This window comes from Somniosus microcephalus, chromosome 11, assembly GCF_052327205.1.
Source record: "Somniosus microcephalus isolate GS21.2 chromosome 11, FLI_Smic_1.0, whole genome shotgun sequence".
Classification (NCBI taxonomy): Eukaryota; Metazoa; Chordata; class Chondrichthyes; order Squaliformes; family Somniosidae; genus Somniosus; species Somniosus microcephalus.
The window spans coordinates 132090338-132110549 of NC_140997.1; the positions used below are offsets into that span (position 1 = coordinate 132090338).

At 44.7% G+C, this 20212-nt stretch overlaps 1 protein-coding gene across 6 annotated transcripts in view; it reads left to right on the forward strand.

Moving 5' to 3' along the window:
• The window catches only part of dock3 (dedicator of cytokinesis 3), a 1512713-nt gene that overhangs the window by 1287850 nt on the left and 204651 nt on the right, over nt 1-20212 (forward strand). For all 6 annotated transcript variants that reach the window (XM_086001262.1, XM_086001257.1, XM_086001258.1 and 3 more), the window contains 3 exons: nt 779-864; nt 9275-9301; nt 9426-9521. In XM_086001262.1, coding sequence (XP_085857388.1) covers nt 779-864; nt 9275-9301; nt 9426-9521 — 209 coding nt within the window. The remainder of the gene's footprint in view (nt 1-778; nt 865-9274; nt 9302-9425; nt 9522-20212) is intronic.

Here is a 20212-nt window from a genome sequence, read left to right on the forward strand (position 1 = left end):
CTCCTCGACTCCCCTCTAATCCTTCTACCAATTACTTTATATCTATGCCCCCTGGCTATTGACCTCACTGCCAAGGGATTTTATACACCTCAATTAAGTCTCCCCTCAGCCTCATCCGTTCCAAAGAAAACAACCCCAGCCTAATTCAACTAGGCTAATATCGAGTTCAACAATTTCAGATCATAAGCTCGGCCTAATATCGAGTTCAACAATTTCAGATCATAAGCTCGGCCCCCATTTCATTTTTTCTTGTAATTTTTCCACTCCTTTTCCCCCCCCCCTTTCCTTTTGTTTCTCTCTCACACCTGGCAGCTATCTTTTGCCCTGCCAGTACACTTTACACCTAATCTCAGCCTATTACCATCTCGTCTAGCTTCTAATCTCTTTTACTTCTTTTGTTTCTTTTATTCTTTTGCCTGATCGCAGCCCTGCCTTCGATCTTGTTTCTTTTCTTTCCAGTTTTGAAGAAGGGTTCGACCCGAAACGTCAACTCAAATTTCTCTCCACGGATGTTGCCTGACCTGCTGAGTTTTTCCAACATTTTCTGTTGTTGTTTCGGATTTCCAACATCTGCAGTATTTTGCTATCGTCCCAGCCTATCCAATGTTTCCTCGAAGCTAAAATTCTCCAGTCCTGGCAACATCCTCATATATCCCCTCTGTGCCCTCTCTAGTACAATAAAGGATCCCATGATATTGGGGAGAAGCAACCACATACTTCAGTTCACACTTCTGAAAATATTGCCCAGTGTTTACTTGCTGCTGTTTCTCTGTTGCAGGTGGAAGCGGAGCTCATCGACAAACTGGACAGTCTGGTGTCAGATGGAAAAGGAGATGAAAATTACCGTGAGCTCTTCAGCCTCCTGTAAGCAACACTGAGAGAGGCTTAGTAACATTAATAATAAGATATTCTGGAGCGTTTGATTGTGGAAGGATATACCAAACAGATATACCAATTTGAATATTGTTGAGGGAGATGGCTTATCGGGGAAGGCAGCAGCAGCCATCTTCCTGGCACGGTGGTGGTTCTGCTGCACAGGACAGGAGGAAAAAGAGCGGGAGAGCTATAGTGATAGGGGATTCTATTGTAAGGGCAATAGATAGGCGTTTCTGCGGCCGCAAACGAGACTCCAGGATGGTATGTTGCCTCCCTGGTGCAAGGGTCAAGGATGTCTCGGAGCGGCTGCAGGGCATTCTGGAGGGGGAGGGTGAACAGCCAGTTGTCATGGTGCATATAGGTACCAACGATATAGGTAAAAACTGGGATGAGGTCCTAAAAGCTTAATATAGGGAGTTAGGAGGTAAATTAAAAAATAGGACCTCAAAGGTAGTAATCTCAGGATTGCTACCAGTGCCACGTGCTAGTCAGAGTAGAAATAGAAGGATATTTCAGATGAATACGTGGCTAGAGGAATGGTGCAAGGGGGAGGGATTCAAATTCCTGGGACATTGGAACCGGTTCTGGGGGAGGTGGGACCAGTACAAACTGGACGGTTTGCACCTGGGCAGGACCGGGACCGATGTCCTAGGGGGAGTGTTTGCTAGTGCTGTTGTGGAGGGTTTAAACTAAAATGGCAGGGGGTTGGGAACCTGTGCAGCGAGACAGAGGAAAATGAAGCAAGGATAGAAGCAAAAGACAGGAAGGAGAAAAGCAAAAGTGGCAGTCAGAGAAATCAAGGGTTTAAATCAAACATGGCCACAGTAAATAATAATTCTAAAAGGTCTAAGAGTGTTAAAAAAACAAGCCTGAAGGCTTTGTGTCTTAGTGCGAGGAGCATTTGTAATAAGATGGATGAATTAGCTGCGCAAATAGATGTAAACGGATATGATATAATTGGGATTACGGAGACATGGCTCCAGGGGGACCAAGGCTGGGAATTCAACATCCAGGGGTATTCAATATTCAGAAAAGACAGGCAAAAAGGAAAAGGAGGTGGGGTAGCATTGCTAGTTAAAGAGGAGATTAACACAATAGTAAGGAAGGATATTAGCTCTGATGATGTGGAATTTGTATGGGTAGAGCTGAGAAATACCATGGGGCAGAAAACGTTAGTGGGAGTTGTATACAGACCCCCAAACAGTAATGCTGAGGTTGGGGATGGCATTAAACGGGAAATTAGAGACGCGTGCAATAAGGGCACAGCAGTTATCATGGGTGACTTTAATCTACATATAGATTAGGCTAACCAAATTAGTAACAATACTCTGGAGGAGCAATTCCTGGAGTGTATACGGGATGGTTTCCTGGACCAAAATGTCAAGGAACCAACTAGAGATCAGGCCATCTTAGACTGGGTATTATATAATGAGAAAGGATTAATTAGCAATCTTGTTGTGCGAGGCCCCTTGGGGCAGAGCGATCATAATATGATAGAATTCTTCATTAAGATGGAGAGTGAAGTAGTTGACTCAGAGACTAGGGTCCTCAATTTAAATAAAGGAAACTACGATGGTATGAGGCGCGAGTTGGCTAGGATGGATTGGGGAACGCTACTTAAAGGGTTGACGGTGGATAGGCAATGGCAAACATTTAAAGATCGCACGGATGAACTACAGAATTTGTTCATCCCTGTTTGGCATAAAAATAAAACAAAGAAGGTGACTCAACCGTGGCTAACAAGGGAAATTAGGGATAGCATAAGATCCAAGGGGCTAGATTTTCAGTTGCTTGCGCCAGCAGTTAGCGCCTTAAGAGAAGTGATTTTCGGGCGCTATGCGTGTAGCGCCCGGGCGCAGCGCAGTTTGCGCCCCGCCCCAAATTAAGTTGCCCGTTAGCGCCGGCGCAAAGTTTAGCGGCTGCCCGGATGCGTGCGCAGAAAATGACGTCACACCGTCGTGCAACGCCCTTTGGCCGCCCCGAATCCAAACTTCAGTCGGACCGCCCCATTGTGCGGCTGGCGTCCAGAGCGTTTGTAAAATGGAACGCAGCACACCCTGGAGAGCGCAAATTAAAGGGCACTCCTCCTGCAGTATAAAAGGCAGTCTGCATGTGTTGTGTGGTCTGAACGGTGTATTATTATCCTCCTCCTCCTCCTCCTCCTCCTCCTCCTCCTCCTCCTCCCCAGACTCTGCCTTTGAAAAAAACACATGCACCCTTCCCCTTTAAGAGCTCACTGGCACCAGAGTGTCTACCGTGCGCTGCACCCGAGCTCGGGTGTTGCGCTCTGCACCGCCGGCTTAGCGCCTAAAGATAGTAGTGGAACGCCTCTTTTAGCGCTCCACCAACCTCTTAGGGCGAAGCCACTGAATTTCCGGCAACGGGGCGCTACTTTGGGGCGAGCGCTAACTTCGGGCGGGCGCTAAGGTTAGCGCCCCATAACTGTCTATACTGAAAATCTAGGCCAAGGAGCGGACATATGAATTGGCCAGAAAAAGCAGCAAACCTGAGGATTGGGAGCACTTTAGGATTCAGCAAAGGAGGACAAATGGATTAATTAAGAGTGGCAAAATAGAGTATGAGAGTAAGCTTTCAGGGAGCATAAAAACTGATAGTAAAAGCTTCTATAGATATGTGAAGAGAAAAAGATTGGTGAAGTCAAACGTAGGCCCCTTGCAGTCAGAATCGGGGGAATTTATAATGGGGAACAAAGAAATGGCAGACCAATTAAATACATACTTTGGTTCTGTCTTCACAAAGGAGGACACAAATAACCTCCCAGAGATGTTGGCGAACATAGGGTCTAATGAGAGGGAGGAACTGAATGAAATCAGTATTTGTAGGGAAATGGTGTTAAGAAAATTGATGGGATTGAAGGCCGATAAATTCCCAGGGCCTGATAATGTATATCCTAGGGTACTTAAGGAAGTGGCCCTAGAAATAGTAGATGCATTGCTGATCTTCCAAAATTCTATAGACTCTGGAACAGTTCCCAGGGATTGGAGGGTAGATAATGTAACCCCACTATTCAAAAAAGGCGGTAGAGAGAAAACGGGGAATTACAAACCGGTAAGCCTGACATCGGTAGCGGGGATAATGCTAGAGTTCATTATAAAAGATGTAATAGCAGAGCACTTGGAAAACAGTGACAGGATCGGACAAAGTCAACATGGATTTACAAAAGGCAAATTGTGCTTGACTAATCTACTGGAATTTTTAGAGGATGTAACTGGTAGAATAGATAAGGGAGAACCAATGGATGTGGTGTATTTGGACTTTCAGAAGGCTTTCGATAAGGTCCCGCATAAGAGATTAGCGTGTAAAGTTAAAGCACATGGGATTGGGGGTAAGGTACTGACTGCCAGACAGGAAGCAAAGAGTTGGAATAAACGGGTCTTTTTCCGAGTGGCAGGCAGTGACTAGTGCGGTACCGCAGGGATTGGTGCTAGGACCCCAGCTATTCACAATATATATTAATGATCTAGACGAGGGAACTAGATGTAATACCTTCAAGTTTGCAGATGACACAAAGCTGGGTGGGCATGTGTGCTGTGAGGAGGATGCCGAGAAACTCCAGTATGATTTGGACAGGTTGGGTGATTGGGCAGATGCATGGCAGATGTGGTATAATGTGGATAAATGCGAGGTTATCCACTTTGGTGGCAAAAACAGGAAGGCAGATTATTATCTGAACGGCAATAGATTGGGAGAAGGGGAAGTGCAACGAGATCTGGGTGTCCTTGTGCACCAGTCGCTGAAGGTAAGCATACAGGTGCAACAGGCAGCTAAGAAGGCAAATGGTATGTTGGCCTTCATAGCGAGAGGATTCGAGTACAGGAGCAAGGATGTCTTGCTGCAGTTGTACAGGGCCTTGGTGAGACCACACCTTGAGTATTGTGTGCAGTTTTGGTCGCCTTATCTGACCTTATCTGAGGAAGGATGTTCTTGCCATGGAGGGAGTGCAGCGAAGATTCACCAGACTGATACCTGGGATGGCAGGAATGACGTATGAGGAGAGATTGGGTCAATTGGGCTTATATTCGCTGGAGTTCAGAAGAATGAGAGGGGATCTCATTGAAACTTATAAAATTCTAACAGGGCTAGACAGACTAGATGCAAGAAGGATGTTCCCGATGGTGGGGGAGTCCAGAACCAGAAGTCACAGTCTAAAGATAAGGGGTAAGACATTTAGGACAGAAATGAGGAGGAATTTCTTTACCCAGAGAGTGGTGAACCTGTGGAATTCTCTACCACAAAAGGCAGTTGAGGCCAATTCATTAACTATATTCAAGAAGGAGTTAGATATATTTCTTAAGGCTAAAGGGATCAAGGGATATGGGGAGAAAGCAGGGACAGGGTACTGAATTTGGATGATCAGCCATGATCTCATTAAATGGCGGAGCAGGCTCGAAGGGCCGAATGGCCTACTCCTGCTCCTATCTGCTATGTCTATGTTTCTATGAACATATCTTTCAGAATGTTGGTACAAATTTCCTCTAGAGCGTGTGGGAACATGTTCTTGCCTTAATAAGTTTGTGTTTGTGGCTGTGTCTGGTTAATCTGAGCCTTCGGGAAAGGGGGAGAGAAACCTGGAAAGACACATATAAAAGAGATGAATGGTAAAAAGTAAAAATTAAAGGCACTTTATCTGAATGCATGAAGCATTCATAAAAGATAGACAAATTAGTAGCACAAATAGAGATGAATGGCTTTGATCTAATAGCCATTACAGAGATGTGGTTGCAAGGTGACCAAGGTTGAGAGCTAAATATCCAGGCTACTTGACGTTTAGAAAAGACAAGTAGAATGGAAAGGGAGGGGGAGTAGCCCTGATAATAAAGGATGACATAAGGACAGTCGTGAGAAAAGATCTTGGCTCAGAAGATCAGGAAGTAGAATCAGTATGGGTGGAGATAAGAAATAACAAGGGGCAGAAAACACTGGTGGGAGTAGTGTATAGGCCCCCAAACAGTAGCTATACTGTTGGACAGAGTATTAATCAACATATAAGGGGAGCTTGTAACAAAGTTAATACAATAATCATGGGGGACTTTAATCTTCACTGGGCAGATCAAATTGGCAAAGGTAGTCTGGAGGACGAGTTCATGGAATGCATTCGAGACAGTTTCCTAGAACAATACGTCATGGAACCAATCAGAGAACAGGCTATTTTAGATCTTATATTGTGTAATGAGACAGAGTTAATTAGTAATCTCATATTAAAGGATCCTCTGGGGAAGAGTGATCATAATATGATAAAATTTCACGTTGAATTGAGTGATATATTTCTGTCGGAAGCGAGAGTCTTAAACTTAAATAAAGCCAATTACATAGGTATGAGGGGTGAGTTAGCTAAGGTAGATTGGGAAATTAGATTAAAAGGTAGATAAGCAGTGGCAAAAATTTAAAGAAATATTCCAAAATTCTCAAGGAACATACATTCCATTGAGAAATAAAAACTCCACGGGAAAAGTGATCTATCCGTGGCTAACTAAAGAAGTTAAGGATTGTATTAGATTAAAAGAAGAGGCATTATAATGTTGCAAAGAATAGTAGTAAGCCTGAGGATTGGGAGAGCTTTAGAAACCAGCAAAGGATGACCAAAAAATTGATTAAAAGGGGGAAAATAGAATAGAAGAGTAAACTACAGTAGCAAGAAATATAAAAACAGATTATAAGAGCTTCTACAAGTATGTAAAAAGGAAGCGAGTAGCAAAAGTAAGCGTTGGTCCATTCGAGACTGAGACAGGAGCAATTATAATGGGGAACAAGAATATGGCAGAGACTTTAAACAAATATTTTATATCTGTCTTCACAGTAGAAGACACAAATAGCATACTAAAAATAGTGGGGAACCAAGGGGCTACTAAGAGTGAGGAAGTTAAAGTAATTAATATCAGTAGAGAAAAGCACTTGAGAAACTAATGGGACTAAAAGCTGACAAATCCCGTGGACCTGATGGCCTACATCCTAGGGTTCTAAAAGAGGTGGCTGCAGAAATAGTGGATGCATTGGTTGTGATCTTCCAAAATTCCATAGATTCTAGAATCGTCCCAGTGGATTGGAAGGTAGCAAATGTAACCCTACTATTCGAGAAAGGAGGGAGAGAGAAAGCAGGAACTACAGGCCTGTTAGCCTGACATCAGACGTGGGAAAATGCTGGAATCCATTATTAAGGAAGTGATAACGGGGCTCTTAGAAAATCATAACATGATTAGGCAGAGTCAATATGGTTTTAGAATTTTTTGAGGATGTAACTAGCAGGGTAGATAAAGGGGAACCAGTGGATGTAGTATATTTGGATTTCCAAAAGGTATTTGAGAAGGTGCCACATAAAAGGTTGTTCCACAAGATAAGGGCTCATGGGGTTGGGGTAATATATTAGCATGGATAGAGGATCGGTTAAAGGACAGAGAACAGAGAGTAGGGATAAGCGGGTCATTTTCAGATTGGCAGGCTGTAACAAGTGGGGTGCCGCAAGAATCAGTACTTGGGCCTCAGCTATTTACAATCTGTATTAATGACTTGGATGAAGGCACCGATGCAATGTATCCAAGTTTGCTGATGATGCAAAGCTAGGTGGCAAAGTAAGCTGTGAGGAGAACACAAAGGGGGGAAAATTCGTGTTCACCAGCAAAGTTGCTGGCATCAACGGCAACTGTAGTTAACGGCTGCTGGAAATGGCTGCAACGCTAAGCGAGTGAAATTGGTCTGAGGGGCTTGGAGATAGGTAGCACAGTGCTCACTTTCCGTGCAACGCTGTCCTGGAGGGATCCGGGAGGCCGATTGATGTCATCACGCCACCATTTTTTCCCCCAGGGCGCTGCCAGTTACCGGCAGCACAAAGATGGAGAGCAATACGGCGGCCACCACGGGACCCACCACCAGCTAGCAAAAGAGCAGCGGCCGCCATTTTATCGCCATTTCATGGCGCTATGGACTGTCAGTAAGGAGATGAGTTTCTAGCCAAAGAGCCTGCAAAGGGATATAGACAGGTTAAGTGAGTGGGCAACAGGGTGGCAGATGATGTATAATGTGAGGAAATGTGAGGTTATTCACTTTGGTCGGAAGAATAGAAAAACAGAATAATTTTTAGATGGTGAGAAACTATTAAATGTTGGTGCTCAGAGAGATTTAGGTGTCCTCATACAGGAAACACAGAAAGTTAGCATGCAGGTACAACAAGCAATTAGGAAGGAAAATGGCTTGTTGGCCTTTATTGAAAGGGGGATGGAATACAAGAGTAAGGAAAGTTTTACTGCAATTGTACAGGGCTTTGGTGAGACCACACCTGGAGTACTGTGCACAGTTTTGATCTCCTTATCTGAGAAAGGCAGTGCAACGAAGGTTCACTAGATTGATCCCTGGGATGAGAGGGTTGTCCTATGAGGAGAGATTGAGTATATTGGGGTTTAGAAGAATGAGAAGTGATCTCATTGAAACATATCAGATTCTGAAGGGGATTGACAGGGCATGATGCTGAGAGGTTGTTTCCCCTGGCTGGAGAGTCTAGAACTAGGGTGCATAGTCTCAGAATAAGGGGTTGGCTGAGATGAGGATGAATTTCTTCACTCAGGATTATGAATCTTTGGAATTCTCTACCCCAAAAGGCTGTGGATGCTGGGTCATTGAGTATATTCAAGGCTGAGAGAGATAGATTTTTGGACACCAGGGGAATCAAGGGATATGGGGATAGGGCAGGATAGTGGAATTGAGGTTGAAGATCAGCCATGATCTTATTGAATGGCAGAGCAGGCTCGAAGAGCCGTATGGCCTACTCCTGCTCCTAATTCTTATGTTCTTATGTTGACTGGCTGTGATGTTCAAATGCAGTGTTTTGTTATTAATCTAACCCCTAACTGAATATCAGTACTGAGTTGGGTGTGGTACAGACCTGATACTGTTACAAACACTCCATAACGCCATGTTACAAGCACTATCAGAGGGGCAGGCAAAGCATCAGCTTTAGTCTCCATCCATTCAGGCCTCACTAAAAAATAAAACAGAGGAACAGCATTTAATTTCTGAGTAAAAATGGTAAGTAACCTTTCCACTAGAGGCTTTATGGTGACCTTCCCTGGTAAAGCGACCTTTCTACTACAGTGACCTTTCCAGTGGTATGATGATTTTTCCGGGAAGAGAAGTATGGTCACCTTTGTGGGAATAGTAGTTTGGTGACCTTTCTGATAATGTTGGTACAGTCACCTTTCTGGTAACAGTGGCACAGTCAATGTTCTGTTTTGTGCAATGCAATAATTTATGTTGAGGAAATTGTCCTTTAAGTGTTATAGGTATCTGTTGGCTCACTGCTGTAAGTGTAAACCCGCAATATTAACATTATGCACTACTAATGTGATAACCTCCTTGTCTTTGCTTAATTTCTGCTGCCTGGAAATAGCACCCAGCTCTTTGGGCCTTATCCTAGGTAAGACTAAAATACCTAAGATTTAAAGAATATGTTACTGAAATGACAGCAGGCTGTGCTTGGTGAGGTTTTTGCTGTCAGCAAGTCTAAAGTCTCACTGCTTTCTGTTTCCTTGTGTTCACAGCTTATTAGAGAAGATTGAACAAGAAACGTGGAGAGAGACTGGTGTTTCCTTCGTATTGTCAGTAACTCGCCTAATGGAACGCCTGCTGGACTACAGGTAGATGCGGAAGGGAAAATTCATGTTTGTGAAATCTTACCATAACAATGGTCAGTTGCTGGTTAACCCTTTATTTTCAGCAGTGATACACTGCCAGTTTTGTTTCTTGATGAGGGTGTAATGTTTCTCCCTGTCTTCTTTTCCTGTGATTTGAAAGTATAAAGCCTTTTTTAAGTTCACTCTCGGGATATGGGCATCGCTGGCAAGGCCGGCATTTATTGCTCATGCCTAGCTGCCCTTGAGAAGGTGGTGGTGGGCCATCTGTAGCAGTTTGATACAACTGAGTGGCTTGCTAGGCCATTTCAGAAGGCAGTTAAGAGTCTACTATATTGGTGTGGGACTGGAGTCTGATATAGGCCAGACCGAGTAAGGATGGCAGATTTCCTTCCCTAAAGGATGTTAGTGAGCCAGTTTTACAGTAATCTGACAGCTTCATGGTTACTTTTACTTCTACCAGCATTTTTTTAACTTGCAATTCTATTTCTAACTTCAATTTTTCAAATTGTCATGGTGGGATTTGAACTCACATTCTCTGGATTACTAGTCCAATAACATAACCCCTACACCACCGTACCCTCTCTAGAGCTTTGATACTTATTCTGGTTGAATAATGAGGGAGCGCCATTACACAGCACAGTGTATCACTTCGATAACTGAGAGATTGCTAAACCATAGTTGCAGATCTGTCACTGAGACATTTCATATAAGGTATGACAGGGCTTCTCCCGTGGGCTGGTAAGTGTAGTCAGTGGACACTAAGCCACCTAGACAAGAAGGTCCCAGGTTTGATTTCCAATCTGTGCTGAGTTAACTGATCTCTGCTGGAGCAGCAGTTGGGGTGCTGCAGTTGGTCTTTGTGGCTCCAGTTGAGAGGAGATAAATCTGTTTGTGTTTCTGGTCTTGATCACTGTCCAGTCGTATTTTATGGAAAGCGTGCTTGTGCCGACATCAGATAAGGAGAGGATCAGATTTGAGTCAGAAGGTTCTGGGTTCAAATCCCACTCCAGAGACTTTAGTACAAAATCTAGGCTGACACTTCAGTGCAGTACTGAGTGAGCATTGCACTGTCTGAGGTGCTGTCTTTCAGATAAGACGTTAAATCAAGGCTCCGTCTCAGGTGGACGTATAAGGTCTCATGGCACTATTATGAAGAAGAGCAGGAGAGTTCTCCCTGGTATCCTGGCCAATGTTTACCGCTCAACCAACATCAGTCAGGCCCCAGGGCACCCGTTCCTAGTTACTAACCAGTGATGCATACTGGAATGTAGGTGAGGACAGGATGGAGTGTGGTTGTGATACTGCTCACAATTGAATAATATGCTGACACTCACTAGCCTCATACTTGGGCATTCTTTTTCTGTATAAGCTGCCAGCTCGGCTCAGCTGATGCAGTCTTGCCTCAGAGGGATGTGGGTTCAAGCCCCACTCTAGGATTTGAGTGCCTAAATTAGGTGGCACTCCCAGTGAAGTTCTGTATTGTTGGAGATGCCATCCTTTGAAGGATGGATGTTAAAGCAACAGTTTGTCCAGCTCCTCTCTTGGATGATAAAGATCCTGGGATATTTTTCAAAGAAGAGCTGGGAGTTCTCCTGATGTTCTGACCAAGCCAATCAACACCAGGAACAGGTTGTTCACCCCATCTTGCTGTGCTGTTTGTCTACATCCTAATAGTTACTGCACTGCATGTGAAGTACTTTGACAAGATAAAGAGATATTTGGAAACTATTTATTTTTATTACTCTTTGTTCCTAAAAATTCTCATCTAAAATGCGAATAAAATTAAACTAGCACAAGTGTAGGACAAGGCCAGAGACACTGAGTGAACAAGTCTGCAAAGTTGGTTTTCTTTTGATATATCAAACTTGCCCTCTTGACCTGGCAATCATTATTTTTTCAACTCCGATATTTGGATAGATTAGATTTTTTTTTTAATTACAAAGATGAAGATTAAATGAAAAGCCCTGATTAAAATCCTCATCCTGGTTCATAAGTCCCTCAACAGCCTCAGCCCACCCTATCCCTGCAACCTCCTCCAGCCCGATGTCCCAGTGTGCACCCTCCACTCCTCTGATGGCCTCCTTTGCATCCATGCCCGTCCCACCACGCTCCCATTTTGGCACCATACCCTTCAGCCCTCTCGGCCCGACACTCTGGAATTCCCTCCCTCTGTCTCACCACCTCCTTCATAATTCTCATCAAACCCGGTTTCTTTGACGTGGCCTCAGTCACCTCCACACCTCTTGTGTTTATCATTCTTCTTCGCCTCTGTAAAGCATCTCGTGCTTTTCTGCTCCAGTAAAGGCACTGGATAAATTCAAATCGACGATGCTGCTGATCACATCATACCATTTTCCACTGAACCCATTGGCTCTGAGACCCCACGCATGTGTGCATGATTAAACCTCACCAAGCATCACACTGGTGATTTGGCAGTGAGAACGGCCCCGATCTTACCTTCGGGGCGCATTCGGTGCGGGGGGAATAGAGTTAGGAAGGGGAAACCCAGAGGTACGGGTTTCCCAAACGTTCTGCAGTTTTTACTGTTGGGAGGGAAGGGGGGGCCCGATCACGGGGGTGGGGGTGTGGGGAGAAGATGGCAGTCGGGGGAGCAGATGATGGTCGGGAGGGGTCCAATCGTGGGGGTGGGTGGAGGAGCAGACAGATCGCGTGGAGTTGGTTTATTGGTAAGCTTGTTGGGCCTAGAGGAAACACTCCTGTTCCTCCTGGCCCACAAGCAGTGCTGTAAAGGCACTTACTTCATGGATTCAGCCCTTATCACCTCCTTTCACCTGTCGGGTTTCCTGAGGCCAGGGAAGCCCAATCGACTGTGGTTAAAAATAGAATCACTGTTAAAATGAAGACACGCAGCCTCTTTAAAATATTTAAATGATCAGCCCGCCTCCTGAGAGTGGATTGTTTGCCCAACCCTCGTCCCGCCTCCGTTAAACTGGAAGGAGGCGAGTTGGGTTCTTGTTTCAGATTTTTTGCTTTTTAGCATTCCACCCAAACCAAACCCACCCATTTTTGGGGGTTAAAATTCCCCCCACGTGTGTCTGATATGCTGATGTTTTGGCACTGAGTCTTCATGTCTGATACCCTGGTGATTGGGCAGTGGGTATGTGTGTCTGATGCCCTGGTGATTGGGCAGTGGGTATGTGTGTCTGATGCCCTGGTGATTGGGCAGTGGATATTCGTGTCTAATACCCTGGTGATTGGGCAGTGGATATTCGTGTCTAATACCCTGGTGATTGGGCAGTGGATATTCGTGTCTAATACCCTGGTGATTGGGCAGTGGGTATGTGTGTCTAATACCCTGGTGATTGGGCAGTGGGTATGTGTGTCTGATGCCCTGGTGATTGGGCAGTGGGTATGTGTGTCTGATGCCCTGGTGATTGGGCAGTGGGTATGTGTGTCTGATGCCCTGGTGATTGGGCAGTGGATATTCGTGTCTAATACCCTGGTGATTGGGCAGTGGGTATGTGTGTCTGATACCCTGGTGATTGGGCAGTGGATATTCGTGTCTAATACCCTGGTGATTGGGCAGTGGGTATGTGTGTCTAATACCCTGGTGATTGGGCAGTGGGTATGTGTGTCTGATACTCTGGTGATTGGGCAGTGGGTATGTGTGTCTAATACCCTGGTGATTGGGCAGTGGGTATGTGTGTCTAATACCCTGGTGATTGGGCAGTGGGTATGTGTGTTTGATACCCTGGTGATTGGGCAGTAGGTATGTGTGTCTAATACCCTGGTGATTGGGCAGTGGGTATGTGTGTCTGATACCCTGGTGATTGGGCAGTGGGTATGTGTGTTTGATACCCTGGTGATTGGGCAGTGGGTATGTGTGTTTGATACCCTGGTGATTGGGCAGTGGGTATGTGTGTCTGATACTCTGGTGATTGGGCAGTAGGTATGTGTGTCTAATACCCTGGTGATTGGGCAGTGGGTATGTGTGTCTGATACCCTGGTGATTGGGCAGTGGGTATGTGTGTTTGATACCCTGGTGATTGGGCAGTAGGTATGTGTGTCTAATACCCTGGTGATTGGGCAGTGGGTATGTGTGTCTGATACCCTGGTGATTGGGCAATCTATTCTGGCAATCTAACAGCAGAGGCTTTTCCTTTTTGTGTGATGGTCTACTTATTCCTTATTTGTTTTCAGACAATAGAGTTTTGAATGGGCTGAACGTTAGAAATGGCTGAAGGGGCAGTGTTAGTGGATTCTTCACTAACGAGCATCTGTCCAACGTTGACTTTTACAGGTAGCTACATCTTGTCAGAAGGGCTTGAAGAATTACAAATCCATAAACGTATTAATGTAGGCATGGTGCATAAATGTTATGACATGTCCCAGAGGCTTAAACGTACATTAGGTCTTGTCATCTTCAATTCATGGGACTCCTCTGATGAAGCTGACAGAGCCCACAAGTGGCCTTAAAGTTTCTTTGTGTCATTTGTAATGAATCTCCCAATTATACCCAGTATGAGTTTGAAACTCTCTATAATGATAGGTACATTGATCTGATTTGACATGGGGAATCATTAGATTCATGCCCATGTGTCCAAAGTGTGTGTTCAGCTTGCTGGAAGGAAAACCATTCTCCCTCAGTAGTTCTGACTGCTGTTCATCTGCATACTCATGCTTGCAGTTTTTTTTTTGCTGTTCCCTCTTAACATTTGTCTCTCCGCATGCCCCAGTATGTGCCGCCTTCCCACCTCAGCTCTTGTTCTTTTTCTCAGGAGCTTTCAATCACATAGCCAAGTCTCTTTCTGCTAATAGCAGGTGTGCTTTGAAGACTGTTGTTTTTCCTCGCTCTTGCTAAGGTGCAACCAGTAGTGAACCAACTAAGCTCATCCCTAGGACGATATTAGACAGTGTAAGAGCATCTTGCTTCTTCAAATAGATCATGAGTATTTGTACTGCCACAGCCCATACCCAATTTCTGAGGGAGGTGAATAATCATAGGTAAATCTATTGAGATTGGAACGGTCATGGCGTTAAGTGTTTCCTTGTTGATATGGGACAGGCTCGATAGACCAACTGATTTTTTTCCCTGTCCAATGTTTTCAGTGACCTGTTACCCTGACACAATTCCCAGATATCCATCTAGCATTCCAGTCTGCATTATTCAACTTGAAATTAATAATTCCATTCCATTAATGGTATTGCATCAATTGTGTCAACAAGTTGATTGATTTTACATAATATAAGTGTATGAACACAGTAACAATTAAAGTCAATTTTAACTTGTTTTATAATGCTTCTCATAGCACAGAAAATAACAAAGCAGGTTACACTATCCCTATTATAGGCTAAATCCTTTTTCTAGCTAACGCTCTTCCTGAATCTAACTACTTTTAATGTGAGAGCCTCTTCCTTACCAGACCTCACTGCAGACTGTTCCTAGACTCTTATCTGAACAGGAAGCAAAATGGTTGACTTTTAACACTCCCCCAGATCTCTGCACAAGGCTTGGCCAATTGAGCTACCAGTCAAACCGAGACCAGAAATGTCCCTTGCCCATGACATCCACATCCTCTGTTGAGTCAGCCCCTGCTGTAAAGAGTGAGAAACAGTTTTCTGACAGTATAAATATGACTATCACTAGGAAGTGTTGGAATATGTTAATCGCATCCCATTGTCTCAAACTGATATGGATAACAGTTTTGATGGCTGGCTCCACCCTTTTTGGAAGAGCTCATTAAAACATCCAGTAGCCCTTTGTTCCAGCAGCTCCACATACTGAACCTGTTGGGAATTAATGCATAGAATCCTGAATCTGACTTCATATCAAGGAGGTTTTAAAAATTTCTTCTATGCCATCATCGCTGTTAAGGCCGACATTTTATTGCCCATCCCTAGTTGCCCTTGAGAAGGTAGTGGTGAGCTGCCTTCTTGAACTGCTGCAGTCCTTGTGGTGAAGGTACTCCCACAGTGCTGTTAGGGAGAGAGTTCCAGGATTTTGACCCAGAGACGATGGAGGAACGGCGATATATTTCCAAGTCGGGATGGTGTGCAACTTGAACGGGAACTTGGAGGTGGTGGTGTTCCAATGCACCTGCTGTCCTTGTCCTTCTAGGTGATAGAGGTCATGGGTTTGGGAGGTGGTGTCGAAAAAGCCTTGGCGATTTGCTGCAGCGCATCTTGTAGATGGTACACACCGCAGCCACGGTGCGCCGGTGGTGGAGGGAGTGAATGTTTAAGGTGATGGATGGGGTGCCAATCAAGCGGGCTGCTTTGTCCTGGATGGTGTCGAGCTTCTTGAGTTTTGTTGCAGCTGCACGCATCCAGACAAGTGGAGAGTATCCCATCACACTCCTGACTTGTGCCTTGTAGATGGTGGAAAGGCTTTGGGGAGTCAGGAGGTGAGACACTTGCCGCATAATACCCAGCCTCTGACCTGCTCTTGTAGCCACAGTATTTATGTGGCTGGTCCAGTTCAGTTTCTGGTCAATGGTGACCCCCAGGATGTTGATAGTGGGGGATTCGGCAATAGTAATGCCATTGAATGTCAAGGGCCAGTGGTTAGACTCTTCCATGTTAAAGATAGTCATTGCCTGGCATTTATGTTGCACGAATGTTACTTGCCACTCATCAGCCCAAGCCTGAATGTCGTCCAGGTCTTGCTGCATGCGGGTATGGACTGCTTCATTGAGGAGTTGCAAATGGAACAGAACACTGTGCAATCATCCACAAACATCCTCACTTCTGACCTTATGATGGAGGGAAGGCCATTGATGAAGCAACTAAAGATGGTTGGGCCTAGGACACTGCCCTGAGGAACTCCTGCAGCGATGTCCTGGGGCTGTGATGATTGACCTCCAACAACCACAACCATCTTCCTTTGTGCTAGGTATGACTCCAGCCAGTGGAGAGTTTTCCCCCTGATTCCCATTGACTTCAGTTTTACTAGTGCTCCTTGATGCCACACTCGGTCAGATGCTGCCTTGATGTCAAGGACAGTCACTCTCACCTCACCTCTGGAATTCAGTTCTTTTGTCCATGTTTGGACCATGGCTGTAATGAGGTCTGGAGCCGAGTGGTCCTGGCGGAACTGTTGTCATTTAGTTTATCCCTTGCACCTATTTTGAATAATTGTGTAACATTTGTTACCTTCCAGTAGTACTATCTCCAAATCCACGTGATGAAACCTCCAGGAATATGTCCAACTAGTATAGGCAACCCTACCCGTACCTCTGGTATTGTGTTCTCCTTTTCTACTATGCCCGTATCCTAACTTGCATCTAAATTCCGTTCACCCATCATCCCTGTGCTCGCTGACCTACATTGGTCCGGCAACATCTCAATTTTAAAATTCTCATTCCTGTTTTCAAATCCCTCCATGGCCTCGCCCCTCCCTATCTTTGTAATCTCCTACAACCCTCCGAAATCTCTGCGCTGCAACAATTCTGGCCCATTGCATATTCCCGATTTCCGTCACTCCACCATTGGTAGTTGTGGCTGCCTAGGCCCTAAGCTCTGGAATTCCCTACGCAAACCTCTCTGCCTCTCTACCTCTCCTCCTTTAAGATGCTCCTTAAAACCTACGTCTTTGACCAAACTTTTGGTCACCTGTCCTAGTATCTGCTTATGTGGCTCGATGTCAAATTTTGTTTGATAATGCTCCTGTGAAGTACCTTGGGATGTTTTACTATATTAAAGGCGTTATATAAACACACGTTATTGTTGAAGACCGTAGCAAAATATCCATTTATTCTACCGTGTCCTTATCCCCCCCGTTGTCATACCTAAATCTGTTTTTAAAGGGCACTGTTTTTTTTCCCCACGCTTATAATGCTTCTGATATATTTGCAAAAATGTTCATTATTACCCTTGATACTGGCTGCAAGTTTTTTTTCAGCATGTGTGGCTGGTAAATTAAAATACCTTGCAGTGGTGGACAAATCCAACCCAACCAATTACCGCCCTGTCAGCCTGCTCTCAATCATCAGCAATATGATCAAAGGAGTCATCAGCATTGCTATCAATAGGCACTTACTCACCAATAATTTGCTCACTGAATGCTCAGTTTGGGTTCTGCCAGGACCACTCGGCTCCAGACCTCGTTACAGGCTTGGACCAAACATGGACACGAGCTAAATTCCAGAGATGAGCTGAGAGTGACTGCCCTTGTTATCAAGGCAGCATTCAACCGAGTATGGCACCAAGGAGCCCTAGTAAATCTGAAGTTAATGGGGATCAGGGGGAAAACTCTCCAGTGGTTGGAGTCATACCTGGCACAAAGGAAGATGGTTATGATTGCTGGAGGCCAATCATCTCAGACTCAGGACATCACCACAGGAGTTCCTCAGGGCAGCATCCCAGGCCCAACTATATTCAGCTACTTCATCAATGACCTTCCCTCCATCATAGCGTCAGAAGTGGGGCAGTATGCTGATGATTGCACAGTATTCAGCTCCAGATAATAAAACAGTTCATACTTGCATGCCACAAGACCTGGGCTGATAAGTAGCAAGTAGCATTTGCGCCACACAAGTGCCAGGCAGTGACCATCTCCAACAAGAGAGAGCCTAACCACCTCCCCTTGATATTCAATGGCAGTGGAATCACTGAATCCCCCACCATCAACATCCTGAGGTTGCCATTGACCAGAAACTAAGCCTGGGCCAGCCACATAAATGCCACAGCAACTTGAGCAGGTCAGAGGCTGGGTATTCTGCAGCAAGTGGTTCACTCCCCAGAGCTTCTCCTCCACTTGCAAGGCACAAGTCAGGAGTGTGATGGAATACTCTCCACTTACATGGATGGGTACAGGTGCAACAACATTCGAGAAGCTCGATACCATCCAGGACAAAGCAGTCCACTTGTTCAGCTTAAATATTCACTCCCTCCACCACCGGTGTTCTGTGGCTGCAGTGTGTGCTATCCACAGGATGTACTGTAGCAACTCGCCATAGCTTTTTCAGCAGCACCTTCCAAACCCACAACCTCTACCACCTAGAAGTAGCATTTGCGCCACACAAGTGCCAGGATCAAGTAGAAGGACAAGGGCAGCAGGTGAATGGGACCACCACCACCCCCACGTTCCCCTCCAAGTCACACACCATCCCGACTTGGATGTATATCGCTGTTCTTTCATTGTCGCTGGGTCAAAATCCTGGAACTCCCTATCTAACAGCTTTGTGGGAACACCTTCACTACATGGACTGCAGCAGTTCAAGAAGGCAGCTCACCACTACCTTCTCAAGGACAACTAGGGATGGGCAATAAAATGCCAGCCTTAACAGCGATGATGCCCACATCCTGAGAATAAAATAAGAAGCAAATGTGTTAACCATTAAAATGGAGCTTTATGGACTGTAATGTAACAATAAAAAAATTTAAGTTTTTAACATTATTTTAATTCAAGTTGATGTGCCAGTCTGATCGAGCTGCAATATCTGAAAGTATGTGCAGGCCAGATTTTTCAGAGAAAAATACAATACTTGAACTAATTCAACGAGTTCCTAGTAGTTTTTAACCTGGATTTTCCAGAGAGCGTAATGCTGATTGTTCAGCCATTCCATGTAATACAATGTTCTGATCACTCAACTCCCCCTGTGTAACGTGTACCTGATTCCCCTGCAGAATGCAATTCTCACTCCCAAGCTTTCCTCTGTGTAACACACTGTTGAGTTCCAAAATTCTCTGGCGATGCACTGTTCAGACCACTCAGCTTCCCTGTATAGCGTATTGCTCAATCCCTAACCCTTCCCTGTATAATACTGTTCATCCACCCCAGGAGGTCCCTTGTGTAACCTCGTTCAGTCGCTGACTGCTTGGGGCCTCTGCTCCTTTGCATATTACTGACGTTCTGTGAGTGTGTGGATAGTACATCATTGCAGAAAGTGAGAATGGCTAAATAGAATTGCCAGAAAATGTTTCTGATAATGGAATTACTTTAAAAATGCTGCTGGCCCATCCAGTTTTAAGTGTATTAAAAATAAAGTAATGAAACAGCAAGATTTTACAAATTCAGGAAAAAAAATATTTTATAAATATGTCAAATTATGTATCTTATAAATCCTGTTAATCTTGAAATTATATAATAAAGCTATTCATGCTTTACCCTTCTAATGGATTCTCTTCACTGTGGGTGAACCAGTAATTTTTATGTTAGAATAAAGCTGCCCTGATGCAATGGGCAATGGTTAAAGCAGAATTCATGTTGCTTTCAGCTCATGTAAGTGGAGCTAATTATCTGTATCCTGATGACGCATTGTGAGAAACAGACAGTGCTACAAATACACAACAGATCAGCATCTGAAAGAGAAAGACAGATTAACTGGGTGGAAATCCTTCATTAAAATATAGAGGCATTTACACACAGACAGGATCTCAGTTTAACGTCTCAGCAAGGAGACAGAGCACTTCTAACAATGCAGCACTCCCTCAGTGGTGCAGTTAACTGTCAACTGAGATTAATTCTTTCCCTGGCCTGCCACTACTATTCTTCAGTGGACTTCAGTGGACGCCAGCAGTGAAGCAAATGACTCAGCTTCTGTCTGCCGGTTTCTCTCCTTTCCTGACTTCCACTTAGCATCTCACCACTAAAATTAGAGTCAGGCCATTTTGGAGGGAAATCAGGAAGCAATTTCAATGATAATGAAGAAGAAAGCTGTAGACTGCAGGAAGATATCAATGAACTGGTCAGGTGGGCAGAACAGTGGCAAATGGAATTCAATCTGGAGAAG